We start from the raw sequence: 27422 nt of genomic DNA, 5'->3' as shown, positions 1-27422 counted from the left end.
CTAGATCGTGTGAAGTTATTGAGGACATACTGCCGCCAAAATGGGAATTGGCCATGGAAAACTTTATGAAAAGGATATGAGGCTGCAACTGTAGCACTGATTTATTTATTTAATACATTAATTCTACAAATCATCAATATAAAATTATTATTATTCATTATTCATTCCAATATTTCATTAATGATTTGGTCGGAAACTTTTAATATTTTTTTTTCTCGTTATAAAATTATTTATAAAAATCTTCTATTCTATGAGAAGTAGAGATCGAATATGAAAATGTACAAAAAGAATTTGATAGACAGTTCCTGGTCAATTCGATGAAGTCATGATTGCATCACATTCTTGGATACTATTTGAATAAGTAGGTATCCCATTCCATAATCAGAACACCTACATCCAATTGAAAATAATCAAAAGGGTTCCGATGTTTCTCTTCGAATATTCGATCTAGATTTTAAAATTTGTATATTATATATCCAAAATCCGGTGAACATAGATTTTGTCTGCGAATCTACCGAAGATTGTGCATTGTGATCATTTTTGGGATTAAAATAATATTTACTTTACGATTTTACAAATTTTCACTCGAAAAATACATTTCATACCATCCCAAACAACATTGATTTCGTTTCTGTCTCTCCGTCAGTCTGTATGTCTATCTGTCGGTCTGTGTGTACAGAGATCCTTGTAACAGCCATAATTCCTACAATTCTCATCCGATTTTAATGAAATTTAGTATAGCATTCAGTTTGAGCAGTAGATGGTCCCAAAAAAAGCTTTGTCAGATAAAGGTTTGCCGTTGAGAATAATCAAAAGTAAAATTTCCAGTATTTCAACAAATTTTAACATAAACTGATAATTTTACGAGACACATCGTAAAATTCTCAGTTTTAAACACTATTCAAGAATTTGAAAGAATGAAATTTGATGAATGACAAAAGTTCATTTTTTTTACCTCTTTCACATAATCTTATTATATGAAAAATGATTTCATTTGATTCAAACCTGTGCAATTTTCTCAAGAAATAATGAGAAAAAACAAGTATTCTGGACATCAAAAAAATAGATTTTTCTGCCTCTATGAATTTTCTTCATGAAAATATATAAAAACCTTCTGAAATAAATTTTCTTCCAATTGAATTCTAAATAGAACTACTATACTTAATTATCATTTCATCTTCAATGCCTTGAAAAATTAATATACATATCACTCTAATTTCGCTGAGAATACATATCTCGAGAAATTCAAGAATTAATTTCATGCTTTCATGATTTATATCCAGAGTTATTTCATTTAAATTTCTATTCAAAATTCTCCCAAAAAATTACATTCTGTACTATAACGAATCAAGTATAAGTGTTTTCATTTCATGATCTCCTATCTCATATAATTTTTCGTAAAATGTGATGTGAACCAACCGATTTTTCTACCAAATTTAATAAGAATAACCGATTTTTCTTCATTATATTCACGGATTCTGTACCCTCAAAAACTGTCAAATATTAAGTGGTTAACAATATCAGAAATTTATAGTCGAAATTAATAAATCGAATTGAATATATCAGTAAAAATCAATGAATAAAAAAAACTCACCTCTTGTAAGACACTTATTTGATTCACTGTATATTTTCGTGACCATGAGATGAAATGAAACAAGGAATTATTTTAGTCTAAGCTATTTGAGCAGCGTGCACTTGCACCCAATAGAAATTAAGTGATGTTGAAGACAAGACGCCGATGTCTAATGGACACCAATTTATTTCCTAGTACTGTGTCCACTCTACCTAAAAGTAAATTATAAGCTAGTTACCTAATAAAATTTGCAATTGTCCCATTACTAGCATATTGTCAACGCGTGCTACATATTCCATTTCTGAATTGTTCGGGAGATCAAACTTCCCGATAGAATTTCAATAAATTTTGGGAAAAAGATTCGAAATATTTTTTTCGATATTTTCTCAATTGATATCCAGAAAGATTTTATCGGGAATTATAAGAGCTACATGAAAGGAACTAGTAGCAGTCTAATTAAAATTACCGTCCTATAAGCATACCAACATCTTTTTCCAAAATATTTGAGATGGCTTTCTGTAGACAGCTAGTGAACTTTATGCTGGATAACAATGTAATATCCAAAAATCAGCATGGTTATCTAAAGGGAAGATCAATACAAACAGCAGTATACCAGTTTATCAAAAAAATATAAGATGCTTTTGAGGGTTTGTTTCTGGACTTATCCAAAGCTTTTGCCAGCATTCATGCTGACATTCTTCTTGAAAAACTACTGGAAAGAAGCGGGATTAGAGGACAAGCTCTAGAATGGGTAAAATCATATTTTGAGAATAGGACACAAATGATTGAGATACAAGCGAATGGAGAAACATTTAGATCAACACAGATGAAAAGAAAAATGTTTTAATGTTTCACCACATCAGATCAGGCATAGAGAACCCAAGTAGCATAAAATTGAATGACCAAACATATGGAGTTGATAAATGTGTAAAGTTTCTTGGAGTTTACATTGACTGTGAATTGAATTGGAAATATCAAATTGAGTATGTCGCAAAGAAGATTTCATCGGCAGTTTAACATTTCTCGTTGGAAACTCATCTTGAATGAAACACTTTTGGGCGACAAATATTTCTTACCCATAAGGTGAAAATTTTAGACTGGTTTTCAATGAAAATTATTGTTAGAGGCGGGGTGAGTCAAACATGATTGAAAATGAAATTAGCTCAGTTCATTTTTCTTTCATTTATTTCATTCATTTTAAAATCATAATTAAACACGTAATTAAAAAAGGCTTCCTTGGAATTTCTCAATTTTTGTCATCACTCTTAGTTCGAGTGCAATATTATAAAGTCAAATAGTAATGGCTTTGCTATCACCAGTTTTTGAGATACACAGGATGATATTGAGAGGGATGATCGTTATAACAAAAGTTGTCAAAACTACAATGAAAATTTACTAAAGAGAAATGGTAAGAGACACGTTGGCGTTTGTACATTGTACAAATTTGATGCTAATTGAGGGCATCTCAAGAACTATAAGACTTTACACCCATTTGCAGGATCGTTCATCAAAATTTAATACCGTCATTAAAACTTTAATCCCGCAATACGAGAAGCTTATTGGCTACCTGCGCCGTTTAACGGAGGATTAAAATTCAAATGTAACATCAAATTTTAATGAACGTTCCTTCAACTGGGTGTTAAAGAATAAATCTTCAAGGACCCCTGATTTCTTTTTTTCGAAATAATAAGATATCAGAAACCAGAATTTGTAGGACAAAGAAAGAAGACATCTTCATTGGTCAAAGCCTCAATTTCTGTCACCATGCTCGGCTGCATTTATAAAGCTAGCGACAGCTATCAAGGACATTAACGATTCATATTTGCCGAATCTGTTTTTTGCATAACAACCGTCACTAACATTATTTTTACGATTATAAATATAAATGAAACCCAGAGAGTAATAAATATCAAGGTTTTCATATATTCCAACTTAGGTGAGTATTTAAGAAAATAGCATCAATTTCTTTGATACATTATCAATATATGATTTTTAGCTTGAAATAGCTCTGTGGAGTTTTTTCTTTTAAAAATATTGAAAGCAATAGTTAAAGAGTTAGTTTTCAAAAAAAAAAAAACTTCAACAACCTGTACCCAGAATACGAAGTATTTGTGAACAACTGTATTATTTTTTCATGCAGAACCTCTACCTGAATTTTGTTACTTTTATTCATCAACACCATGTATGGCTCACATTCCAGGATACAGTAGGGTATGTTCCCTATTACAGTGGAAAATTATGTAATCAGATCACACAGATATTCGTGGATGTAATCAAAAACCCAATTTATCTACATGCCATGAACTGAGATAACCTTTATTTTGTGAAGGAGAAACCGAAGCATTGTTATTGTAGATGCCAATAGCTTCACAATGTAGAGGACAAATTTCAACAGATATTTTCTTGGACATCGATTCTGAAACTGACATTTCGAGACAACAACAAGGTGGGAATGTATTGAAATAAAAAAGAAGAACTTAGGAATGTGTCTTCTATGATTATTATTTCCCGACACGTGTTTCGTTTGTTCTTATCTCAAATTGATAACTGCAGTTGCAGCTTCATCTCCTCAAACCTCCTATGACGAATCCAATACTTCAGATCCGAGAAAGGTCAATCTAAAAATGATTGATTAGTTCAAATCTATTTATATTCAACAAAGTTGGGTTAGTTACTACATTTATAACTCAAGAACGGATGGACCGATTGTTATGATCTATGATTTGTTGGATTCGTCGACGACCGAATCATCGAAAAGTAGGTACCAAACTGAAAATTGAAAAAAAAATTAATTTAGGCCGTACTTGAGGGAAGAGGAGGTAGGAATCGAATACTTCAGATCCGAAAAAGGTCAATCTAAAAATGATTGATTAGTTAAAATCTATTTATATTCAACAAAGTTGGGTTAGTTACTTCATTTATAACTCAAGAACGGATGGACCGATTGTTATGATCTCTGATTTGTTGGATTCGTTGACGACCGAACTATCGAAAAGTACCAAATTGAAAATTAAAAAAAAAAATTATATGAGACTTTGACAATCGATGTTGCAGATTACGTCAATTTGACAGGCATTCTGCTGTCGATCATAAAACGGGGTAGTGTTACAATCTGACAAGAAAAGTTGTTATGCATTGAAAAAGATAAACATTAAAATTAAGATATGAGCTTCTGTATTTCGACATTGAAAAATTGCATGCACAATTCAATGTAAGGACTTATCATAAATAATGATCTGATATAAAAATGAAAGTTTTTCATTGCATCCTGTATTGTGCATAAATAATTATCACAGATTGAAATAGTTAACTCATATCACCAACCAAAATCTCAACTCTGTCGATTTTGTGGACTCTAAAAGTTAGTTGGTTTATTTTCATTATTCTTCTTGAATTTTCTATGATTCTGATTACGCCATCTATATGAAATTTTCGAAGAGACCTAAATGTCAATCTCGGAACATCGAATCTAAAGTTCTGAAATTAACAGGAGAAAAAAATGTTCAAACATACCATATTCAGATTCAGATCCAAACTTACACTGAAAATTTCAAGTCTTTAGTTCCTTTCGTTCGAAAGTGATCGTGTATACGGAGGAACATAATCAAATTTGAAAACGAATTCGTCATCAACAAATCGCACCTTATCGTTTGAGACCATTTTCGACTCAAAATTCGAATAATTCAATCATCAAAACATTTTTGAACATATTTTCAGAACGCGACTTCTATACTCACCTGCAGTTCTCTTTTAGTCAACTAATTTTTCTACTGAAAACGGTTGACTCGATAACGTCCTTTTAGTTTTACAAAAAAAAATCGGCTGGAGTCGCATCAAAGAAATGAGGTGGAAATAAATTCGTGATGCATATAAGTTCTCTTTCTCTTTTTCAAAGTACCAAAGTATGTTATATTTATAGCGCTCTGGTACGTAAAATATTATATGTAAATGTATGCAAAATTTAAAGCAGGTTCTTTCCTCAATATTTTGTGCTTTATAGAAATTGCAAAAAAAATGCTCTAGACATTGATTTGAGAAATAGAGAATTATCTATAATAAACTAAGACAGCCGTCGATCAACCCCCACCTAAGTAAAGGGCTAATTATTCCAACTTAGAGACAAAAAGAATTTTACTTCCTACTTTCCTGAACGAATATAAATTCCCATCTCAAATTTCCTTTCAACTAGAAAAAAAATGAGTAACTATTTTATTTCCAAAATTGTATAAAAATAAAAACATACAAACATGGTACAACTTTCTCACTTACATAATCAGGTTGGTTAGTTCTTGAAGATATATCCAGCTAAAATTTCAAAACATTTTATATAATATTTAGATCTGAAGAGTTGTCAAATGACTAGATATATGAAATTTCATCTAGACAAGATTAGTGCTCATCCTCTTCGTTATAATCTAAATACCTATCAAATTCTTTGGGTGAAAATTGACTTTGAACTGAGCAAATCTCATAATGTCGAATATTCGAACAAGAATGCTACGTAATCTTCAGTTTTTCTATATAAATCAACAAATTTTCTTGGAGGACACGGATGAATCCGTGTTTTCGAAATCATAACCTTTAAGACTAAACGTTCAACGTATCGTTATCAAAAATGGAAAGGAGTCAACGTACCACCTCTTTAATCTGAATCTCAGTCAAAATAATTTCCAAAATGCTCATTAAAATGATACAACGAAGATTAATGTTCTGTGATAGTACGGGAGCTATCTTGGAATCACTAGAAGTACGCTCTACAAGGCGTCTCAAGAAAAAGTTCAGTGGATCGATTCGAAAACTCTTATCGAATATTCATCGAGTGTCAAAGTACTTATCTACTTATTCTTATATTTATTTATTGGCAAATGAGTATATTAGTATTCTGGAAATCAATTTGGTTAAGAAAATTCAAAGACTATATATCCATTATAACTATACCGTTTATAATGGATAAATTATATAATTTAGGATATGGTGTCAATATCGGTGTTCCTCAGGGATCGGTGTTGGGGCCTCTCTTGTTTATTTTATACGTGAATGATATGCCTGAATATCTTTATGGCTATAAATTAATTAAATTAGTTTTATTTGCGGATGACACCTCTATTGCCGTAGCATCTAGAGATATCAATGAGCTCCAATTATGCTGTACCAGTCTACTGAGGGGCTTCATTGATTGGTGTGGAGCAAATGCGCTTATTGTAAATATTGAAAAAACAATTCTTTTATCTTTTGGCATAAAGGGTTCTGTCCCATTGACCCTTCAGTTGGGAGATGTACAAATTTCTTCTACAGAAAGTGTAAAATTTTTAGGTGTACATCTCGATAGTGATTTGAAATGGTGTTAACACATTGATGTATTGAGTAAAAAACTCAATACATCCTATTACGCTATAAATAAATTAAAACTATGTCTGCCATTGAATTCTATTCTAGATGTATATTACAGTTTAGTTTACAGTCATTTACAATATAACATCTTATTATGGGGAGCTTCTATCGACGTAAACAGAATATTTATAGCTCAAAAAAGAATAATGCGTATGATTTTCAATGTCAGCCCACTTTCCTCCTGCACGCCGCTCTTTATTGAACATTGCATCCTGACGGTTCCTTGTGTTTATATATACAAATGTCTTATGAATACAAGACGTAATCTGAGAAACTTGGTTGGATTGTCGAACTATCACAATTATTTCACGAGAAACCAAAGAACATTGTGTTTTCCTCAACATATGACAACAAAATTTGAACTGTTCCCATCTTATAAGGGCATTAAAATGTTCAATAATCTACCTGACAAAATTAAGATTTTGAATGAGTTCAGATTCAAGGATGCCATAAAGCGTATATCAATTGAAAAAGCTTATTACAGTGTGGGGGAATACATGACAGATGGTCAATTCAGATAATCTTTGTTCACTCATTATGTTTTAAGATTATATTATATGTTTGTGTTAATTTTCTCTTAAATAGCTTATTAATTTGTACTTCATTATATATGACTTGTTCCATACATTCTTTGTAATGTCAAAGGGATCAATAAAGAATTATTATTATTATTATTATTGAACATGTGAGGTCATACTAAGGAAAGTTTGGTAGTCTACATCTACAAACAACACTATCGGCCTCCATGCAGTCCTGATTTAAACCCTATTACCATTTTCCTGTGCGGTTATTCGAAGTGTTTCTTTTTAACTCATCAATGTATACAAACTTTCTTTTGAGGCACTTTCATATCCAAATATACGTAAAAAGATGGTTGAAAAACGAGGTGCGAATAATCTCATATATTTTTTGGGTGCCTCATCGTAGCTACAAAATGAAAGCTATGCATCTTTGTATGGAAGATTAAGTGATCCGATTGAAAAATTTCATTCCCTAAATGTAAGTCTAATTTGGAAATATGAGTACGATGTTAAACTGGGAATAGGTTATCAAAGAAAAATAATCAGTTAAGAAAGTTTCATATTTTATTTGTGTACATCAAAGTGATTTCATCAACCTAAATGCATTATACGGATTAAAATTTATATCAATTAAATACTCAATAAATTGGACAAAAAGATCTTAACTTATCTATGGAACAAGCTTTATCACAGCAGGCTTCAATGATTCCTCTCTGGTGTCTCATTGGGATGAAGGAGTTGACATCACTGTCCATCCAATGATAACCAGCAGCAGACAAGGCATTAGATCTGAAGTCTGGATACTGAAAAGAGGCCTCTGGACTCCAGTTAACTGCAAGAGAAAGGAGGTTATTCATCGATTATGTTATCATCGAATACTTTGGATTTATCTTTTTGTAGTTGCTCTTTGCTTGCCAAAGAAATGGCATCATAGGCTGCATATCTCTTGGTAGAACAGCACTTCTTGAGACATAAACCCAACCGTTTCACGTATAATTCACCATGCTCCGCTTGGTCAAGAGAGGTGTATATGGCAGGGATTTCATCAGTGTTCCCGGGATGATTATAAAGGACGAATCTTAAAAATTGACTGAGAATAACTTGCCATGCTTTGTTTCTATCGTTTTAACATTATCCCTTTCCTTGAGGCTAGTGTCTTAATCTTGTATGATGACCCCCTTGGCGCATTGCATTCAAGTCATATACCTTTTTCCTTCATGCAGCGTTGAAATTAGGATAAAAATTCATGGGTAAGGTTTAAAATACAGGAGAAAAATGGCCAACTGATCAACGGTGCCGTATAACAGGCTGAGTTAGAACAACTAGCTCTACAAGACAGTATTGCTTCTACGTGTGAAAAACTTAACCATGAATACCATAACTCGGTAGATACCTATAGTTATGGTGTAATAAAAAAGATTATTTTTTTAGGATTAGTTTTTTTTAAGTTATCGTTTTATTTTTGGTATAAGACAACAATCAAATTGAAGAAACATGACTCCAACGAAGAAATATAGAGTCCAACTACTCCGTTGAAAAAGTACCAGAACAATTTTTGAACTATGAAAGGAATGTTTCTCACCTGATCTTTTGTTGCCTTGCGAATTGTTTAGGTCATCACAAACTAAAGACATGATAGTCACTAATCGTGAACCACAAACTCTCATGCTCCCATGTTCGTACGCAGCACAAGAAGATTCCGAAACTAATACTGAAGAGATTGCTAAGGCAAAGAAGAGTTGGGAAATCTGAAACATAGATAATAACTGTTAATATAATTAGTTTTCCTGGTAAATTCTTGGCAGAATGTACATATTATGTAATTATGTATATTGAAATGATTTTCCCTTTTAATCTAATATCTATAATCTTTTTGTTTTTGTATAATATCAATTTACTATTTTTATAATTTCATAAGTTAAGTGCTACCATGACATTTATAACTATTCATCTTGAGGGATAATATCTTGTAGGTACTCACCATGTTGAATCTTTCTGGAATGGTATCTTAGATGTTCTAGACTTCTCTTATATAGTAAACCCCTTGTAAACACCTACAGGGGAATATATTTTTGGCACATATTATGCAAATATATTCCAAAGCTCTTAATCGTTCACAACACCTCAAATCAATTGAAATGTGCATCCATTAGATGATTTTCACTATCAAGGGTAGATGTAAGTTGACACCAAATATTCATAGTTTTCGTATTTCGGCCAACATAGGGGATGTTTTAAGAAATGATATTGAATCGTAGTAAGTCTTCGTTATAACAATTGAAAGAAAATATAATGTAAAAATATAAATATATTATCTGGCATAAATAGCAATGGCAGATCGTAAACTATTTGAGATTAGTAGACAGTGCTGCAAAGCGTGAGTGAAATCAAATATATAAATTTTCAATTTAGTTCGATCCAAAATCAAACACTTACGAAGAGATAGAGCTACGCATGATTGCTGATGTAGTAGGCTCATATTTGGCCAATTGAAAAGTCCCCGGTCTGATGCACAGATGGCGGAGCTAGTATTAAATCCATATGATTTTTAGTTAGTACCAACCTTCAAACGATAAGTGTCAAAATTTTACAGATGTGCGACCATTAGTTTGTGAGTTATTGCGTTGTGAGTGTAGCTACTTTTGTTATTTGAAAAAAGGTGGGAAAAAAAGAATTTCGTGTGCTGATAAAATATTGATTTTTGAAAGGAAAAAATACAGTTGAAGCACAATCTTGGCTTGATGAAGAGTTTCCGGGGTCTGCACCAGGAAAATCAAACATCATTGATTGGTATGCTAGGTTTAAACGTGCTGAAATGAGCAGCGAAAACGCCGAACGCAGTGGACGCCCAAAAGAGGCTGTCACCGACGAAAAAATCAAAAGGTTCACAAAATAATTTTGAATGGCCGTAAAGTAAAGTTGATCGAGAAAGTAGACATTGTGAAGATATCATCTCAACGTTTACATCATATCATTCAGAAATATTTGTACATGACAAAGCTGTGTGCAAAATGGGTGCCGCGCGAGCTCACAATCGATCAAAAGCAACAACGTGTTGATGATTCTGAGAAGTGTTTGAAGCTGTTTAAGTGCAATAAACCTGAATTTTTGCGTCTATATGTGACAATGGATGAAACAAGGCTCCATCATTTCACTCCGGAGTCCAATCGACAGTCAGCTGAGTGGACTGCACACGATTAACCGAATACAAAGCGAGGAAAAACACAACAGTCAGCTGGCAAGGTTATGACATCAGTATTATGGGATGCGCAAGGTATAATATTCATTGATTACCACCAAAAGGGCCAGACCATCAACAGCGATTATTATATAGCGTTATTGGATCGTTTAAAGGATGAAATCGTTAAAAAACGGAGAATTTGGAGAAAAAAAGGTGCTGTTTCATCAAGACAATGTGCGACAAATCAATGAAAACAATGGCAAAATTGCATGAATTGGGTTTCCAATTTGCTTCAGCATCCATCGTATTCGCCAGATCTGACTCCCAGCGATTTTTTCTTGTTCTCAGACCTCAAAAGATTGCTCGCTGGAAAGGAATTTAGCGCCAATGAAGAAGTAATTGCCGAAACAGAGGCTTATTTTGAAGCGAAGGACAAATCGTACCACAAAAATGGTATCGAAAAGTTGGAAGATCCCTATAATCGCTGTATCGCCCTCGAAGGCAACTATATGTTGAATTTTAAAATCGAATTTTGATAAAAAAAAATGTGTTTTATTATAATAGACCGGAGATTTTTCAATTGGCCTGTTATTCGAAATCATGAGTTTTTAAATACCTATATTATTTTCCGATATTATTATCGGTGAAGAGTGATAGCTCGAGATTAAGGTATTGACGCGATGATTTGAGATATTTTAGGAAAAAAATATATAATAAATCATAGTGTGAAATTTGCAGTGTTTATTCAATACTTTAGTTATAGTAAATTTCTGGGATATTTCATTATAATTCTATTGAATGATTTTTTGGAGTTTTCCACTAAATTTTGTGGATACTTCGAGAGCCTCAATCCATCCATGTAATAAAAATTTACGTTCATTGATGACATCTGCATTCTAATACTGCAATATTAAAAGTGTTGGGCTTCTCCCACATTTAATAAAAAGACAGTTCGGAGCAGACTTGACCTTTTGGTATAAGGCTGTCGAGCAGTGTCTAAAATCAGGCCTCAAAATGTAAGTCATCTAATACCGTCTAATAACTATTTATTAATAGGCCTATTCTAAGCCTGCAAGTCGACACATCAATCACTAGTTGATAGAAGTTGACCCATTATGTCTTTTCTAATATGACATAATTCTCTGGTTGCCATAGAGACATATAGTTTCCTCCCAATTGATTCAGGAGTTTGGGCAGAGCCGGTTCCATTTATTTTTTTTTCTAGCAATGAAATCAAGAATATTGATTTTTTTATTACATTCAAGTGGCAGAATTAAATCATTTTTAAACAGTAATCAAAAACAAATGCAGTTTGCCATCCACAAAAAAAAAATTCAATGTTATTCAAAAACAGCCGATAATTCCCGATATCAATTATTAATCTTTATTTGTTTTTGCGCGTTTCTTACAGGGGGGATTCGAAATCACTGAAACGAATTTCAGAATATTTCCATCAGATTTCATAATATGTGTTATCCCAAAATTTAGTTATGTAGTTTTCTGACGTGGGAAAATAATCTAGTTTTTCGGATCTAATAACACTCTGAAGAGTATATTCTGAAGACGGACTGCTTCGAAATTATTTGCTGTGAAGGTTTAAACGGATGCCGAGATGAAATAAGAAGCAAAAAGTATAGACTTTTTTGTGGAATCTCAAGTTCATGGCAAGAGAACGGAGTACATATTTACTTGAAGAGGGATTACCACCACGTGGTTTTTTCGCATATCAAACTTTTGGTACCTACCCATTCATTTCTTCTCTGGCGCTCTTGCGATGACTAAACTTTGTACGGTGTACTAAGTTGTACATCGTTGTCACTCCCTCTTCATTCTTTTTTCGATGCAAATAAAAAGAGGGCGACGACTTTCACGAAATTGTCATTTTATCTTCTGTAATGATTTTTTTCATGAATATTTTAAAACTATATCAGTGCCTTGTACATAGTACATATCATCAATTTTTTTTGCGGAAAACGAAAAGTTATCAAAATTTTAATTTTTTTTTCATTCGCAAATTCAAAATATACAATATCTATATTATCTTCCATGAAGTTTATTGTTTGAGGAAATAATATGAAAACCCTATAAAAATCCGGTGAATTGGCCTTCGGATCACATCTAATATAATTTAGCTAACTATAAAACATGTGAAAATGACGCATGAAAGAACAAGCGCTCAAGAGGCCTTGATGAACTAATTCATTCGTTTTTTTTGTTCAGCTCTCTTGTTTTCGTTCGGTATTTCCTTCGAAAAATTTTGCTGAATGCTATTAGATTTATAGAAATCGTTAATAATGTTAAGGGGTAGGTACCAAATAGTTGGTCGTTGATAAAGAAAAATTTCAATTCAAAAACAGTTTTATATTTAATAAGAGTGGTGTCCAGAGTTTATGTTAATATAATATAAATATTGGTATGAATTTATAAGACCGCCGAACAGTAGGATTTGAGCTCACTTAGTGAGCATGGCTTTTTACAGCATTCTTCCACAATTCCTCTCTGATGCCTGACTGGGATGAATAAGTTCAAATCATTATCTAACCAATGATAACCAGGAGCTGTTAGGGCATTTGTATTATAATCATCTGAGTAGTCAGAAGCTTCCTCAAGATTCCATTTCACTGCAAAAGTAGTGGATAAATATAAAATTTTTTGTAATTTTCAAATCAAAATATAAAGGAAACATCAGAAAATATCTGTATAAGAATACAAAACAAAAAAATACCTGATTTCTTGTTTACTGGTGAATTGTAATGGTAATTGCAAACAATTGCCAAGGTGTCCACCAATCGTGATCCACATAATCCTCTATTTTCGTGTTTGTAGAATGGACTACCAGATGAGTAAGATATAAAGATGGAAGAAGCAGCTAACATGAAGAAGAGTTGGGAGATCTGAAAAGTAAAAATTGAATGGTATAGGTGCTCAAACAAAATAGAATATCTTGAAAAAAATAACCGAACCTCATACATAGTTAGGTATAGATAGTCTTCAGTTTGTAATTTTAATTTTACGTGAATTCAATATTTTATACATTATTAAACAACTTTGAATTTTCTGTGGTACTGATAATGCTATCAACCTGTAATTTTGCATGGGGCTTGAAGCATGTTAGTTAACATCTAAACTCAAAATTTCATTTCTATCCAATCCGTAGTTTTGAAATAAACAGTAAAACAATATTTTGAATAGCCTTTTTCACGGAGCCCCCCTAAATTTACCCTGCTGATTTCAAGTTTCTAAGTAGTTCCGTTCGAGAGTTTCGTGTTTACGGCTGGACGGAAGGCCCGCACCACAGAATAAAACTGGCATTGTAGGGAAATGATAGCTAGAGCGATCTAACTGGGAAAAGACTGATCAATAATCTAGACCTACTATTCTTAAGAAGAAGAAGAAGATTTAAAAGTTTTCTGTGGTTTCTTAATTAAAGAAAAACTACTACTCGACAATTAGTGATTGAGGTGATACTAGGATTTCTAGTACCTAAGTAGGCACCACAGAGAATCTGGATTCAATTCAATTTGAGTAAAAATACACCAAATTTTGAAAATTTGATGAAGTCAATATATGTATGATACTTCCATAATTATAAGTTTAATAATGAAGTTGTTCTTAAGATTTACTCACCATGTTGAACGTTTGTGGAATGGTGGCTTAGGTATCCTCATCATCATTTATATGGAAAAGAGCCCCCAAGAAACACCTACAGAGGGGATATTTTTGGCACATATTATGCAAATATATTTCTAATATTTAAATCCTTCTCAACATCTCAGGTCAATTGGAATGAGCATTTAATTAATTAATATTCACTGTCTTGTGTACCTTACCATAATACATCATGACACTTCAATATTCATAATGCACTCATCTTGAGGGTTGCTTAGAACGGCATATAGGGGTGGCCTAAGAAAATAGCTACAATCCTCGCCGAAACTAGATATATATTTTGAAATATAGTGAAAGAAAATGAAATACAAAAATGCTCAAATATGTGGATATAAATATTACATGTCTTGTTTTTCGGCTGTAAAAAACTTATGATTTGGCGATATCTGCAAGATATGTGCATACATATAATCTCTCATTATTAATGCTATGATAGAAGGAGTACTCACCGCTCTTAAGTACACACGTGAACCATTTTCTTCAATTAAGAATTTATATTTTTCATCATTTATAGATAATATTCGTCCTACTAATCTTGTGGGAATTAATGATAGCACTATGATACCGTTCAAATATAAATAATAATAAATTAATAAATACACATGTTGTCAATAACCAAACCAGGATGAAAGAAAGAACTAGATAGGTATGGTATAATGCTTAGTCGACGAATATCGCCGATTGGGAAACATTTCTTGGTATTCCCTTATTTTGACTGAACATTATGTGTGCAATTATATAATTAACTTGGTCTTAGAAAATTTCATTTAAACAACAACTTACCTTAATATAATATTGTTTCAATTATTTGGATGAATCATCTCATTTTTTAGATTGATACGTGTAATGCTGCGAGTACAACAAAATTTAAATTTTGCATTTTTCTTAAAAACGCTACAATATTTCTTATCTATCGCATTAGGACGAAAAAAATTTTCACGTTGATATTAAAAAAATATATGGACAGGAGTGTAGAAGTTGAGGAGAGTAAAGATGCCTCTATCTTAATCACTATTTGAATTAAATAATAAAATGTGTTAAAAGCAATCTAAAATTTTTTATTCCTATAAGAGTTCCATCTTTATATTTATATACATAGGAAAGAGAAAAAGTTGCCACTATTTTTATTCACAGAAAACAACAAATTGGGCCTTGGAGGGGACTTGATTGTAAATAATTGAACATATCAATTATGATGCTATATGTATATTTTACTAATAATTAGAATTATATCCAATTAATTGCTCTTAAAAATGTTTATATTTTCAGCAAAATTAAGAGTGAATTTGAATATTTTTCTTTTGTTCCACTCAGGAAAGGAACCTGGTTTTATAAAATCATATAAAAAATTTAATAAATTGTACTGAAACTAAGAAATGGGTGTGCCAGCGCATCCACCACATCAATGAATGTACATATATTATAAAACAATTGTCAAATAAGGTAGCGATTATTGAAATACCTACACTTGATCAAAAAAGAAAGAATGAGCTCAAACTAAATGTGGAATATATCTAATTATAATGGTTCTTATTGGAGGCTTTGTTTTTCTTTTTTATTCATTCATGAGTTCAAATTACAATGGAAAGTATAAATCAGGATGCATATGTAACTGTGGAAAAAGTTTAATATAAATAATTCCTTTTACTCATAATACACCGAACTCATAATAATATCACCCTGAGCTCACATTTCTACTAAAAACAATCTTTAACATTTCCAGTTACATTGCTCCTCCACTTTTCTGTAGTAGTTGAGCAAATCTATTTGTGATTAGAAGAGACACATCTATGAATCTATCAACACAATTTGTTAAACAAGTTTCAGTTTTTCCATCTAATTTGTTTCCTGGCTTATCCACACATTTTTCCCAACAGAATTCGTTGAATTCGTGGATCTGGAAATAAATTAAGTTGAAATTTTTCGTAAAAAACAGAACGATAATGCAATTACCTGTGCATTGAATTGTGCTTTTTGTTTCTCAATCATTAAAAAGTCCTGCAGGTCTTTATCTCCCCCTTTGGGTAAGGTTGTGTCGAAGGAATCGAAGCTCATTTTTGTATTATGCTGAAGGTAAAACTAGAATTTACAAAAATCTGCAAAAGTGATTTTCGACAATTATTATTAAAAAAAGTTGAAACTGTCGGAAAATGCTTTCAGATTCCCAAAAACTGATTTCTAACCTCCAAATATTATAATTTTTCTGTGTACACTGTTCACTTTTTCTATGTTCAATAAGACTAAGTTCCATAATCTCATTTGATTCTTTTATTTTCCATGCATTTTCTATAAATCATTATCTCATGGCAATGAGGTATACTTTCTAGATAATATTTAGCATTAATTAATCCAAAGGTATGTATTTCCATCCTTCTCAAAAAGGTTTCGTAGTTTATAATAAGGTAGTTATAAACCTTGACACTAGGTGGCAGAAGCGTTTATTTATTAATTTCCTGTTGTGCTGCAGGCTGAGAAGCTTCGTTTTTTGAATGGTAGGGGCTTCATGACGAGACAAGGCATGAATCACTGAACACAATGAACGCTCCACGCACTCGCAGTCGAAGTCTCAATTGTCAATTGAGATTTAGGTATTTTGACAATGCAGTGATACACTAGTGAGGAGCTGGGTTTATTTGTTTTTATTTTATTTGTTTACTAGTGAAGTGTAAATTTTAATTTGGAATTCTGTGCTGTGGACCAATAACGTGTACTATGTTGTGATACATCCCTAATAAAATACTGGTTGGAATAAGTGAAGTGTAGCTCTTGTTTGGATCATTGAAACTCAATTAAAGTATCGCAAAGGCTTTAAAGTGACGTTATTTTGTGTGCCTCGCCAACGGAAGTCTTCACAGAGCGACAGTGTAAGTTGAGTTCATTGTATTCCATTCAATTTATTTTTTTTTCGACCAACGGATGTAATCGATGACCAAGGTGATGGAATAGCTACGTTCACTATCTTGTATTATGGCATTCTGTGAATAGTGAGGGTAGATTCCGAGGTATTAAATATTCAGCATACAAATCGTGTTTTCGAAGAATCGTGACTGTTATGTATTCAGTGAAGCTTTAATTTTTCATATTATTTAGTTATTTCTGCATTTTAAATTACTTCATAGAACGTATGTTTATATTCCATACTTTAGCGCTTATTGAATTACATATACATATAATAATAATTATATCGTTTCATCTTTCATTAATTATATTCATCATTATGCAGTTTCATTCTCAAGACTATGTTCAGAAATAATTATTTTAATCGCAAAAATAAATTGTTTATGTTCTTGAGTAACGGTAAATACCACCATTTGAACTGCCCTACTTACAGACTGATTTGAATACTACTGTGGGGGTCATAACATAAGACACTTGAGTTGTTTCAGCCGTTTCATATTATTGACTGTTAAATAATCTTTGATTATTGCCTCATATATACCTTCGAAGGAAAAAGATCTTTTGATCAAAAATCATTGATTATTATCTGATTTTTGTCAAAGATTTTCTGAAGATGAACAGCATAACAATACGTAAAATTTGCGGTGTCCATATTCAAGAATGAGGGATTTCTGATCAGTTACAATTCAGAATCCTGAGTACCTAATCTTGAAGATCCTTTTTTTCCGCACCGTTAAGAGTGCAAGTGATGAAATTTGTTATTAAATAAGTGATCTTTACCAATGGTTTCATTATCTTCACACAGTGCTTTGTAATATTTAATTGAGGCGCAACTTGTGGATGAATGCGATATGCTGTTGAGAAATTATGGTTTGAATGATGGACTATTTGTTAAGTAATTAGTTTTCCAGACTGTTGGTAGACCTAACTGAGAAATTTCATCGTTTGGAATTCCTTTTATCTTATCTCTTCGGATTAATTCACTCAAAGGGAGCGTATTCATTATTTAAATGTCTTTGATCGTTCAAAACGTTCATGAGAATCAGACTTAATTCAGAAGGAGTTTGAGGCGAAGTGATACAGCTATAGATTGGCGCCCGAATGAATGGCTATCTCCCAAAAGCTCCTGACTTCAGTTCAGAGTTTTCCTCATTTCTTGTTCCTGGCTCTGACTTTGGAAATTACAGATATTATGATGAGGTACAATGCAATCAAATGCATACTTCTTTTTTATAACAAACCCAATAGTTTCGGATGATCATATTTTCGAAATTTCAATGAAATAGCACTAATCCTTTGGCGAACATTTTCAAACATTAATTCACGAAGCGAAAGTAAATCATAAATCTACAATACAGTGAAAAATTTCACCATTGTTGAAGTAACCCATATGGGCGTGAAAGTAAATTGGAAAAGATAACTTGTTGCTTAAATGGATGACATTTCCAGCACTCATGGAGGAAAATGCAACATTGTGCTGTTATCGCTTATATCTTGACAGGGTACCTACCTACTTCCGGATGTTGCAATTGAACATATTGAAATGTTTCAATAGCCATTGTGTCGATTGAAGGTTTGGGCAGGTCGAGAAAGCATCAACATCTCATTTGATGAAATGTCGGATGAGAATTGAAGGTGATTAGAGGTATGGAATTAGCATGAATGCTATTCATTCTGTAGTGATCTTTTTGAGCACTCTTTACCGAGTTCTATACATAATTCATAATATCATTGATCTTATAAAATTATTGTCAAATTCACATATAAATCATGCTAGTTACTGTACTTCAAAAACCAGTGAGAACGAATGCTATCTGGAATTCTTCAAATGTTGTAATAGGATTCCGTTGCATACCAAAGTTTATCAGCCATATGTTAATCATGCATTTAATTTTATCGTTCGTCGATTTCGTTAGTAGTAAACATTTGTCGAAAACTGGGTTAACTATTAACTCTATGCTACAAGGGTCAAATTAGGATAGAGAGAATTTAAACTGGCAGTTTTATATGCTTAAATGAAATCCGCAAATTTAATTTCTACTGTTGAAAGATTTCCTTTTTTTCAAAAAGAAAAAAAGCCTTATTTCGGCCATGAATACAAGTTTTAAAGAAAATCACGGCATTTTTTGAGCACTCCTTTTCCAAACAGATTGTTCCATTTCGCGCCAATGTCTGTAATTTTCGAATTTTGAACAAGAAATGGTTACAAACTTACAGAAGAACCTCAGGGTTCCTTAAGTATGGTTGTTCGAAATGTCTTCGTGTTAATTTCGAAATTGTAGGTTCGATCCAGATGAAAATTTGGTGAGCGCTATTAGTGAAGGAACGTGCCGAGAGTGGTTTCAAAGCTTCAAGAATGGTGCATGCAGCATGGCGGTGGAAGAGAAAAGGTTGTCGAAGATGCAGAATTGGAGGCATTACTTGATCAAGACTCGTGTCAAACGCAACAAGAATTGGCAGGATCATTGAGAGTGACGCAACAAGCCAAAACGTCTGAAAGTCATGAGAACGATTCAGAAAAAAATAAATTGGGTGCCGAACGAGTTGAAGCCGAGATATGTTCAACGGCGTTTGTTAGCTTATCAGCAGCTGCTTGCAAGGCAAAGACGAAAAGGATTTCTGCATCGCATTGTGACTAGAGACGAAAAATGGATTCATTACGATAATTCCAATCGCAGAAAATTATGGGGATATCCCGGCCATGCTTCCACATCGACGGCCAAACCGAATATTCACCGTTCCAAGGTCATGCTCATTATTTGTTGTGACCAGCTCGGCGTAGTGTAATATGCGTTGTTAAAAACGACTGAAACAATCCCAGGCGATTGTTATTGAACGCAATTAATGTGTTTGAGCCGAGCAATGCAACGAGATGATAAAGTGATTTTACAGCATGACAATGCTCGACCCCACGTTGCGGAAGTGGTCAAGACATACTTGGAAACGTTGAAATGGGAAGTCCTACCCAACCGGCGTATTCTCCAGACGTTGCTCCCTCGGACTATAACTTGTTTCGATCAATGGCACACGGCCTGGCTGACCAGCACTTCTGGTCTTGTGAAGAAGTAAAAAGATGGATCGATTCGTGGATCGCTTCAAAAGATGACCAGTTTTTTCAACACGGGATTCGTACGCTGCCCGAAAGATGGGAAAAAGTAGTGACCAGCAATGGACAATACTTTGAATCCTAAATGTATAACCAGTTTTTTTACAATAAAGCCTCGAATTTCGGAATAAAACGGCGGACGCAAAGTTGTACGTCTATGTAATTATTGTGAGAGCAGAGCACTCGATACAGGAGATATTATGGTGCATAGAGTAAGACATAGACGAGGATGTAGAGTTGAACCACAGATAAATTCTTCTTTTTCCCGTATAAGCCTTAACATCTGCAGATTGAGATTTTTCGTGTAATCCGTAGCGAACCAAGCGACAGCTATAAAATTATGTCGGGTGTGAATTCTTCCCCGTATCGCACGCGAAAACAAACATGGCATCTCGTACAACACAGGACCAGATGTTCGGCACTACAGAAATCCGATGCGATAAGGATGGTGGGACGACAACTGGAGTGTATCCGTAGCCAGGCTTCGAGCCTAGGCGTTTGTTCCTATCACGTCCCGCTGCTATTACAGAACGATAAGAAGGCCCTGATAATATCGTCGAAGGCCTACCTACAAGCAGACGAGACGGGACAAATCTGTAAAGGTTAGGTTCGCACGACCAGCCGACACATATATCCGTAAGTTGTGCGTGAAGTGGTACGGAAGTGCTGAACGCGCGTTTTTCGAGATTGTACGATGACTTGGGTGGATTGAGTCGAGAGGTTTCCAGGAAATTTTTCTCGCCGGTGAGTTGGTAATAATGACGTTCACGTGACGTCTTTGAGACGATGTTTCGATTTGTGTAACTGGGATGTTGAAGTTGTCATTATGTAATTTTGTCTTTGTGCTTTGCGTTGCAGTGTTTAATTTTTTGTTTGGTTTATAATTTACCTGAAGGTTGGAAATCATAACACCAAAAAGAGTTTTAAGCTTTATTATTGTTTTAATCATATTAAATCTCAACACATTCAATGAATACTGGGTCTTTATGAACTATTGAAACATCATAGTGGCATCTGAAATCTCATTCATCCTTATCAAAGGTTTGGAAAATGGGGAGTTCACGAAATTTGAATATGAATTGATAACACATACTTAGTTTATCATATGATTGCCAATTTCTGAATTTGAGGTAGAGGTATCTTTACCTCTTTTTATTAATAATGGAAACGTATTTTAGGTATAACATAGAATTCCAAAATTGGCCATCATCTAAGAAAGTATCATCAATTCTTATTCAATTTTTTTTACTACAGTATCTACAACATGGTCTCCATAAATAATTGGAATATCGTAGTGGCTTTTGAAATGTTCTCATATTTCAAAGGGAACTTTCAATTACATACTCATACTTTTCTGGATTACTTACGGTATCTACTGATCAAATTGTTTGAAAATATCCAGGATAAACCAAAAAAGTGTAAAGGACCGAAGCTGCCACTTCTTCTGGACGTGTGCGACGCACTTGAAACCTCACCATGTTTTAGATCGGAACTTGAAGTTTGAAAAACGTTTGTATTTGAGGGGTCTGTGCCGACTAATTCAGGAGATATAACGATTTTTACAGGCAAATTCAATTTTTTCCCAAATTTCGAGTTCAAATTTCCTCGAAACCGGGAGCTCTACGAAGAATCGGTGAGCGGTGCCATAATTGACGATCTCTGATTAGCCGAATTTCGATCTAACCTGAAAAAATTTTTTTCCGAAAATTTTCGTGAAATTTTCCATACCTTTAGAAAATTAAAAAAAAATAAAAGTTGTATCATTTTATTGATTGATTCGACTAAGTAGATTACGAAAATGCTTGCAGTTGGGCGATCAGTACATTATTTTATAAATTATAGGAAAAAATTTGAAATTTTCAAAGAAAAATTGATAATTTTTCCGAAGCTGCCATTTCTTCTGGACGTGGGCTACGCACTTGAAACCTCACTATGTTTTAGAGCGGAACTTGAAGTTTGAAAAACGTTTCTATTTAAGGGGTCTGTGACGAATAATTCAGGAGATATAACGATTTTAAGAGGCAAATTCAATTTTTTCCCAAATTTCGAGTTCAAATTTCTTCAAAACCGGGAGATCTATGAAGAATATTTTTTTTTATGGAACATATTTTTTTTCACTGTTCAGATTGCATGGAATGAAATTGGTTTAATCAAAGTTTTATATGCTTAAAACTTTTGAGGTATTTCGATTTATCATATTGGAGAGCCTTTGGAGAAACCTAATTCATACATACATATCGAAATGAATGAACACTAAAAGAACGGAGGTGAGTACTGACTTCTTGATAATCATTGAGAACTCTACTGGGTGTTCAAAACGAGACAATACATACAAAACATCAATATCGGGCTTATTCCAAATAGCACACCCTGTATTCTATGTTTTAATTAGGTAACACATTTTATCATCTTCTTGAAAATGTCTCTACCAGACGAGCAAATAAAATATAGCGTATGCCATTTGGAGTGAGCCCGATATTGAGAGGGATTACCACCACGCGGCTTTCAGCGTATCAGTCAAACATTAGGTGTCCATTCATTTCCTTTCTGGCGCTCCTGCGACGACTAAACTTTGTACGGTGTACATTCACTTTATCTTCTTTCTCTTTACGAAACGTAGAAGTAGAGGGCAGCATTATACGACAGTCGATAATTTTTTTCGCAAAATAATAGTTTTACCCCTTTTGTAAAGATACTTTTCTACTTGTAACTGAGCAGTCACGTGGTGGTGTTACTTCTTAACGTTCGAATAAGTTATCAAAGAAAAGTATCATTTTGAACACCCTGTAGAGTTCTCAACGATTATCAAGAAGTCAGTACTGAGCTCCGTTCTTCTTGTAATTAGATTCAAAATCTCAATCGAATAAATCCATTATTTTCGCAGTTAGAAGATGCTCCAATTGAAGAAAAATCGAAATATTCAAAAAATGTAAGTTTCGAGAATATGAATCTCTGGTTCATTTATTCGATACAATTTTGAAAATTCAATAAATAACATTCCAAAAAAGAAAAACACATGTTTAGTCATTTACACTGTTGTGGTACAATCTGTGTAATGTGCATTCCCAAAATAATGTTTGAATGTAGCTTGAATGCAGCCTATAATGGCACTGAGTCAGAAAAAAATATCACCGCTTAAATGCAATAGAGTGTTGCGTCAATGGTAAACACCCAGTCCATATTAAGCACCACGATATTAAATCTTATCGCAAAACCATCATATTACCCTGATATGGCTCCGGTCGACTTTTTTCAACTTCTATACACAAACTCGAATTATCACATCGAGGCAACCGTTTTCTGTAATGGTATATTATGTTCAAAAACCGTTTTGTTAATTAGTTTATTTCTTGGATATTATTTCCATCTTGCGTGATAAAGTCCATATCACATTTTTGTCGTTATGGAACGGTGTAATAGAATAGATCGCTTCTTCACTTTATTCGCTGAGGAAACCATTCAGATTAGTTTTATCTCGGAAATGGCTATATGGCATTAAGACACTTAAGTTAAACGACCATTGCGTTAATTTAACCTTCATTCGAAAACATGTTGATTAATTTATTTACTTTCTTTTAAATTAACCACTGATCTTTAGCGATTGGGTAAGTAGCTCTATGCTTGTAGATTGTAGCCAGTAGATTTCACTTTTATTGATATTAAGAGAGAATTTAGTAAAAAGTGGGTACTCAAGTTTCTGAATAATTTTGCCTGAAATTACATAGTTGGAAGTTTCTTATTATTAACTCATTTTCTTAAAACCAGCGTTGGATTAAGCTCTTTTAATTCTTCTATACCTTTATTTTAGAAAAACTTGATCAGTTTCATAGGTGTTATTCTGAAGAAATAACGAATCTGGCAACCCTGAATTGTACCTTATTGAAATAATAAACAAAGATATGATGTTTAACTTTTCCCATTCCGTGTGACGCAGTGCAACTTTCATTATTATTTTGAGGAAAGTTTTTCCCAGGTTCGTAACATCATCTGTTGGGAGAGATAAACATCCGTTCCTCTAACAAAATTAAAGTTTTCGTAAACTGGTATTCCCCCTTTATGAAAATGATGCGATGATACCAGATTGGACAGGTCTTCTCGACCCTCATATAAATGTTGATGCTATTAGACTTCACCCTAAAGCAAGAGGTGAATGCCCTCTGCAAATGTTGCTCATCTACTAAACAAAGAGAAATTCACATAGGTAGTAAAAGGCCAATTGAAAAGTCCCCGGTCTACCATAATAGTAAAACAAATTTTTTTGGCAAAATTCGATTTTATTATTCAACATAGTTGTCTTCGAGGGCGATACAGCGATTATAGCGATCTTCCAACTTTTCGATACCATTTTTGTGATACGATTTGTCTTTCGCTTCAAAATTTTGGCGATTACTTCTTCATTGGCGCTAAATTCCTTTACAGCGAGCATTCTTTTGAGGTCTGAGAACAGGAAAAAGTCGCTGGGGGCCAGATCTGGCTAATACGGTGGATGCAGAAGCAATTCGAAGCCCAATTTATGCCAGTCTGTCATTGTTTGCATTGATTTGTCACACAGCGCATTGTCTTGATGAAACAGCACCTTTTTTTCTTCAAATGGGACTGTTTTTTAACGATTTCATCCTTTTAACGATCCAATAACGCTATATAATAATCGCTGTTGATGGTCTGGCCCTTTTGGAGGTAATCAATGAATATTATACCTTGCGCATCCCAGAATACTGATGTCATAACCTTGCCAGCTGGCTGTTGTGTTTTTCCTCGCTTTGGATTCGGTTCATCGTGTGCAGTCCACTCAACTGACTGTTGATTGGACTCCGGAGTGAAATGATGGAACCATGTTTCATCGATTACCACATGTCGACGCAAAAATCCAGGTTTATTGCTCTTAAACAGCTTCAAACACTGCTCAGAATCATTAACACGTTGTTGCTTTTGATCGAATGTGAGCTCGCGCGGCACCCATTTTGCTCACAGTTTTCTCATGTACAAATATTCCTGAATGATATGATGTACACATTGAGATGATATTTTCACAATGTCTGCTATCTCGATCAACTTCAATTTACGGTCATTCCAAATTATTTTGTGAACTTTTCGATTTTTTCGTCGGTGACAGCCTCTTTTGGGCGTCCACTGCGTTCGCCGTTTTCGGTGCTCATTTCACCACGTTTAAACTCAGCATACCATTCAATGATGGTTGATTTTCCTGGTGCAGACCCCGGAAACTCTTCATCAAGTCAACATTTTGAATCAACTGTATTTTTCCCTTCAAAAAGCAATTCTTTTTTTCCATTTTTTTTCAAATAACAAAACTATCTACACTCACAACGCAATATCTCAGTAAATAATGGTCGGACTTCAAATTTTGACACGTATCGTTTGAAGGTTGGTACTAACTAAAAATCATATGGATTTAATACTCACACCGCCATCTGTGCATCAGACCGGGAACTTTTCAATTGGCCTAATACATGTTTTGAACTTTGTGGACAACAAAATGTTTATTTTTGATACTTTATACTGTATGTACTGATTGTTTGAAACATTATGTGGTAATTTTATTTTGGTACAAATAAACATTATTATTAATTCCTAGTAGTAGTAAATACTCTTAAACCCTTTACTTGCTGAAGCACATCTCAATTAAGCTTCACTTTGATCTACTGTTCTGTACCGTATAATAAATGGGTAAAACTTGTTGAACAAATACGTAAACCGTTTTCCGACTAGAAGCGTTTCACAAAGAGAAACACAGTCAGTACTCATGCATGAATAATACCCCGATGAATTCACTCTGGCCTATACCGTCAGATAATTACGTATTCGATGTGCAATGAAATGTTTATTAATCTTTTCATGTGTTGCTGAGGGTTCCCATCCTTTCGATGCGTTTATTGTTTGGCTCTTGCGTGATCAATGCGATTAGGCCTTAACAATGTGGACGGGTTAGACTGGACATTTAGGGTCGGAATTGAATGGTAGTTGGTCTTTTACTTGTCCAGATTTTTTTTTTTTTATAATTATGTCTGTAGGATTTTTGGGAGTTTTTTTGGTGTTTTAGGGAGGGGTGCGAATCAGGAGGTCAAATGGGGTTGAATGGGAGAAGTTGATTCGACAATGGACATCGAGATGATTGTTCAATGTTTTTTTCTCGTTTGTACAGGGTGGGCAAGTTTCGATGTTTTAGCACTATTACTTTCAAACCAGAGGAGATAGACAAATTTTGATACCCCATTCTCGTTCTCCTTTTCTGAGAAACTTACAAGAATAGTATTCATTTTGGGTCACCTTTTTTGTTTTCGAGTTGTAAGCGAAAATTAGAAAAATGACGATATCGAAAAAAAAACGTGAAATTTCGAACTTGGTAATCACAAAAGCCGCGATCTAATTCATTAATACAACTAGAGGTTCCCTAAATGTACAATTTCGAAATTTTTTGGTTATAATAATTAAAAAAATACAGATACGATCCAAATGAAATGTTCATTGCTTCTTGGCAACCAGACAAAATTCGAGAAAAATATCCGAAAAAGAATTATCAATATTTCAAGCAATATTTTGTATGAACTTTTCCATCGAAACCAAAGAACCTCTAAACAGAAAATAAAAAAGAAACAAATATTACAGTGACAACAGAAATGGCACATTTCGATCGCTCAAAAGCTTTCTGGAATATTATTTTGAATATAATGCGAGTGATATTCGAATAAAAAGATTGTGACACATTGAATTCAGGTCAAATAATGTGCGTGAAATCCTAATAAAGAAGAGGATAAAAGAATAATTAACCTTTCGGTGACATTTCAGCCCTCGCATAGGTAAAACTTTTGGAAATAACAGCAGTGATCCTCTATCTATATTCATGTTTCTGTTGGAAATTCCATTAAGTTTCTGAAAAAGGCTCTGATTTCTTTGAAGCATTATATAATTATCAATTTACAAAAGTTCATTTTATAGTGTGCAGTGAAACAATGCGTAAAAGGAGCTAGAGATTTGAATCGGAATTTTCAGCTCTCATCAATCAATGAAACAGGACATCTAACATATTATGTATTTTCAGATGATTCATTGGTGCTCACCATAATA

At 33.6% G+C, this 27422-nt stretch overlaps 4 protein-coding genes across 5 annotated transcripts in view; 1 reads left to right on the top strand and 3 right to left on the bottom strand.

The window, feature by feature from the left end:
* Positions 1-8036: 8036 nt before the first annotated feature.
* Positions 8037-9515, bottom strand: LOC123684457 (probable insulin-like peptide 5). Its single transcript, XM_045623729.1, has 3 exons — positions 9467-9515; positions 9068-9233; positions 8037-8317 (listed from the first exon to the last, which is right to left on the bottom strand). Exons 1-3 carry the CDS (start codon positions 9467-9469, stop codon positions 8124-8126), a joined length of 363 nt encoding a protein of 120 aa, XP_045479685.1. The 5' UTR covers positions 9470-9515; the 3' UTR covers positions 8037-8123.
* Positions 9516-13012: 3497 nt separating this feature from the next.
* On the bottom strand, positions 13013-15004 carry LOC123684182 (insulin-like). The gene is made up of 4 exons (XM_045623350.1): positions 14785-15004; positions 14294-14369; positions 13392-13560; positions 13013-13287 (listed from the first exon to the last, which is right to left on the bottom strand). Exons 2-4 carry the CDS (start codon positions 14294-14296, stop codon positions 13088-13090), a joined length of 372 nt encoding a protein of 123 aa, XP_045479306.1. The 5' UTR covers positions 14297-14369; positions 14785-15004; the 3' UTR covers positions 13013-13087.
* A 940-nt stretch (positions 15005-15944) lies between these two features.
* LOC123685247 (mitochondrial import inner membrane translocase subunit Tim8) lies at positions 15945-16534 on the bottom strand. Its single transcript, XM_045624885.1, has 2 exons — positions 16289-16534; positions 15945-16232 (listed from the first exon to the last, which is right to left on the bottom strand). Exons 1-2 carry the CDS (start codon positions 16388-16390, stop codon positions 16059-16061), a joined length of 276 nt encoding a protein of 91 aa, XP_045480841.1. The 5' UTR covers positions 16391-16534; the 3' UTR covers positions 15945-16058.
* A 309-nt stretch (positions 16535-16843) lies between these two features.
* LOC123685244 (signal-induced proliferation-associated 1-like protein 1) overlaps positions 16844-27422 on the top strand; it is a 48662-nt gene continuing 38083 nt past the window's right edge. The window contains exon 1 of one of the 2 annotated variants that reach the window (XM_045624877.1): positions 16844-17199. The gene's annotated coding sequence lies outside the window, so the exon portion shown is untranslated. Of the gene's footprint in view, positions 17200-20927; positions 21084-27422 lie in introns of those variants that run through there. The other variant, XM_045624878.1, reaches the window with a different exon arrangement.

This window comes from Harmonia axyridis, chromosome 7 (genome assembly GCF_914767665.1).
Source record: "Harmonia axyridis chromosome 7, icHarAxyr1.1, whole genome shotgun sequence".
Taxonomy (NCBI): Eukaryota; Metazoa; Arthropoda; class Insecta; order Coleoptera; family Coccinellidae; genus Harmonia; species Harmonia axyridis.
Note: the sequence above shows the minus strand (reverse complement) of the source record. Positions and strands in the feature narration are given on the sequence as shown.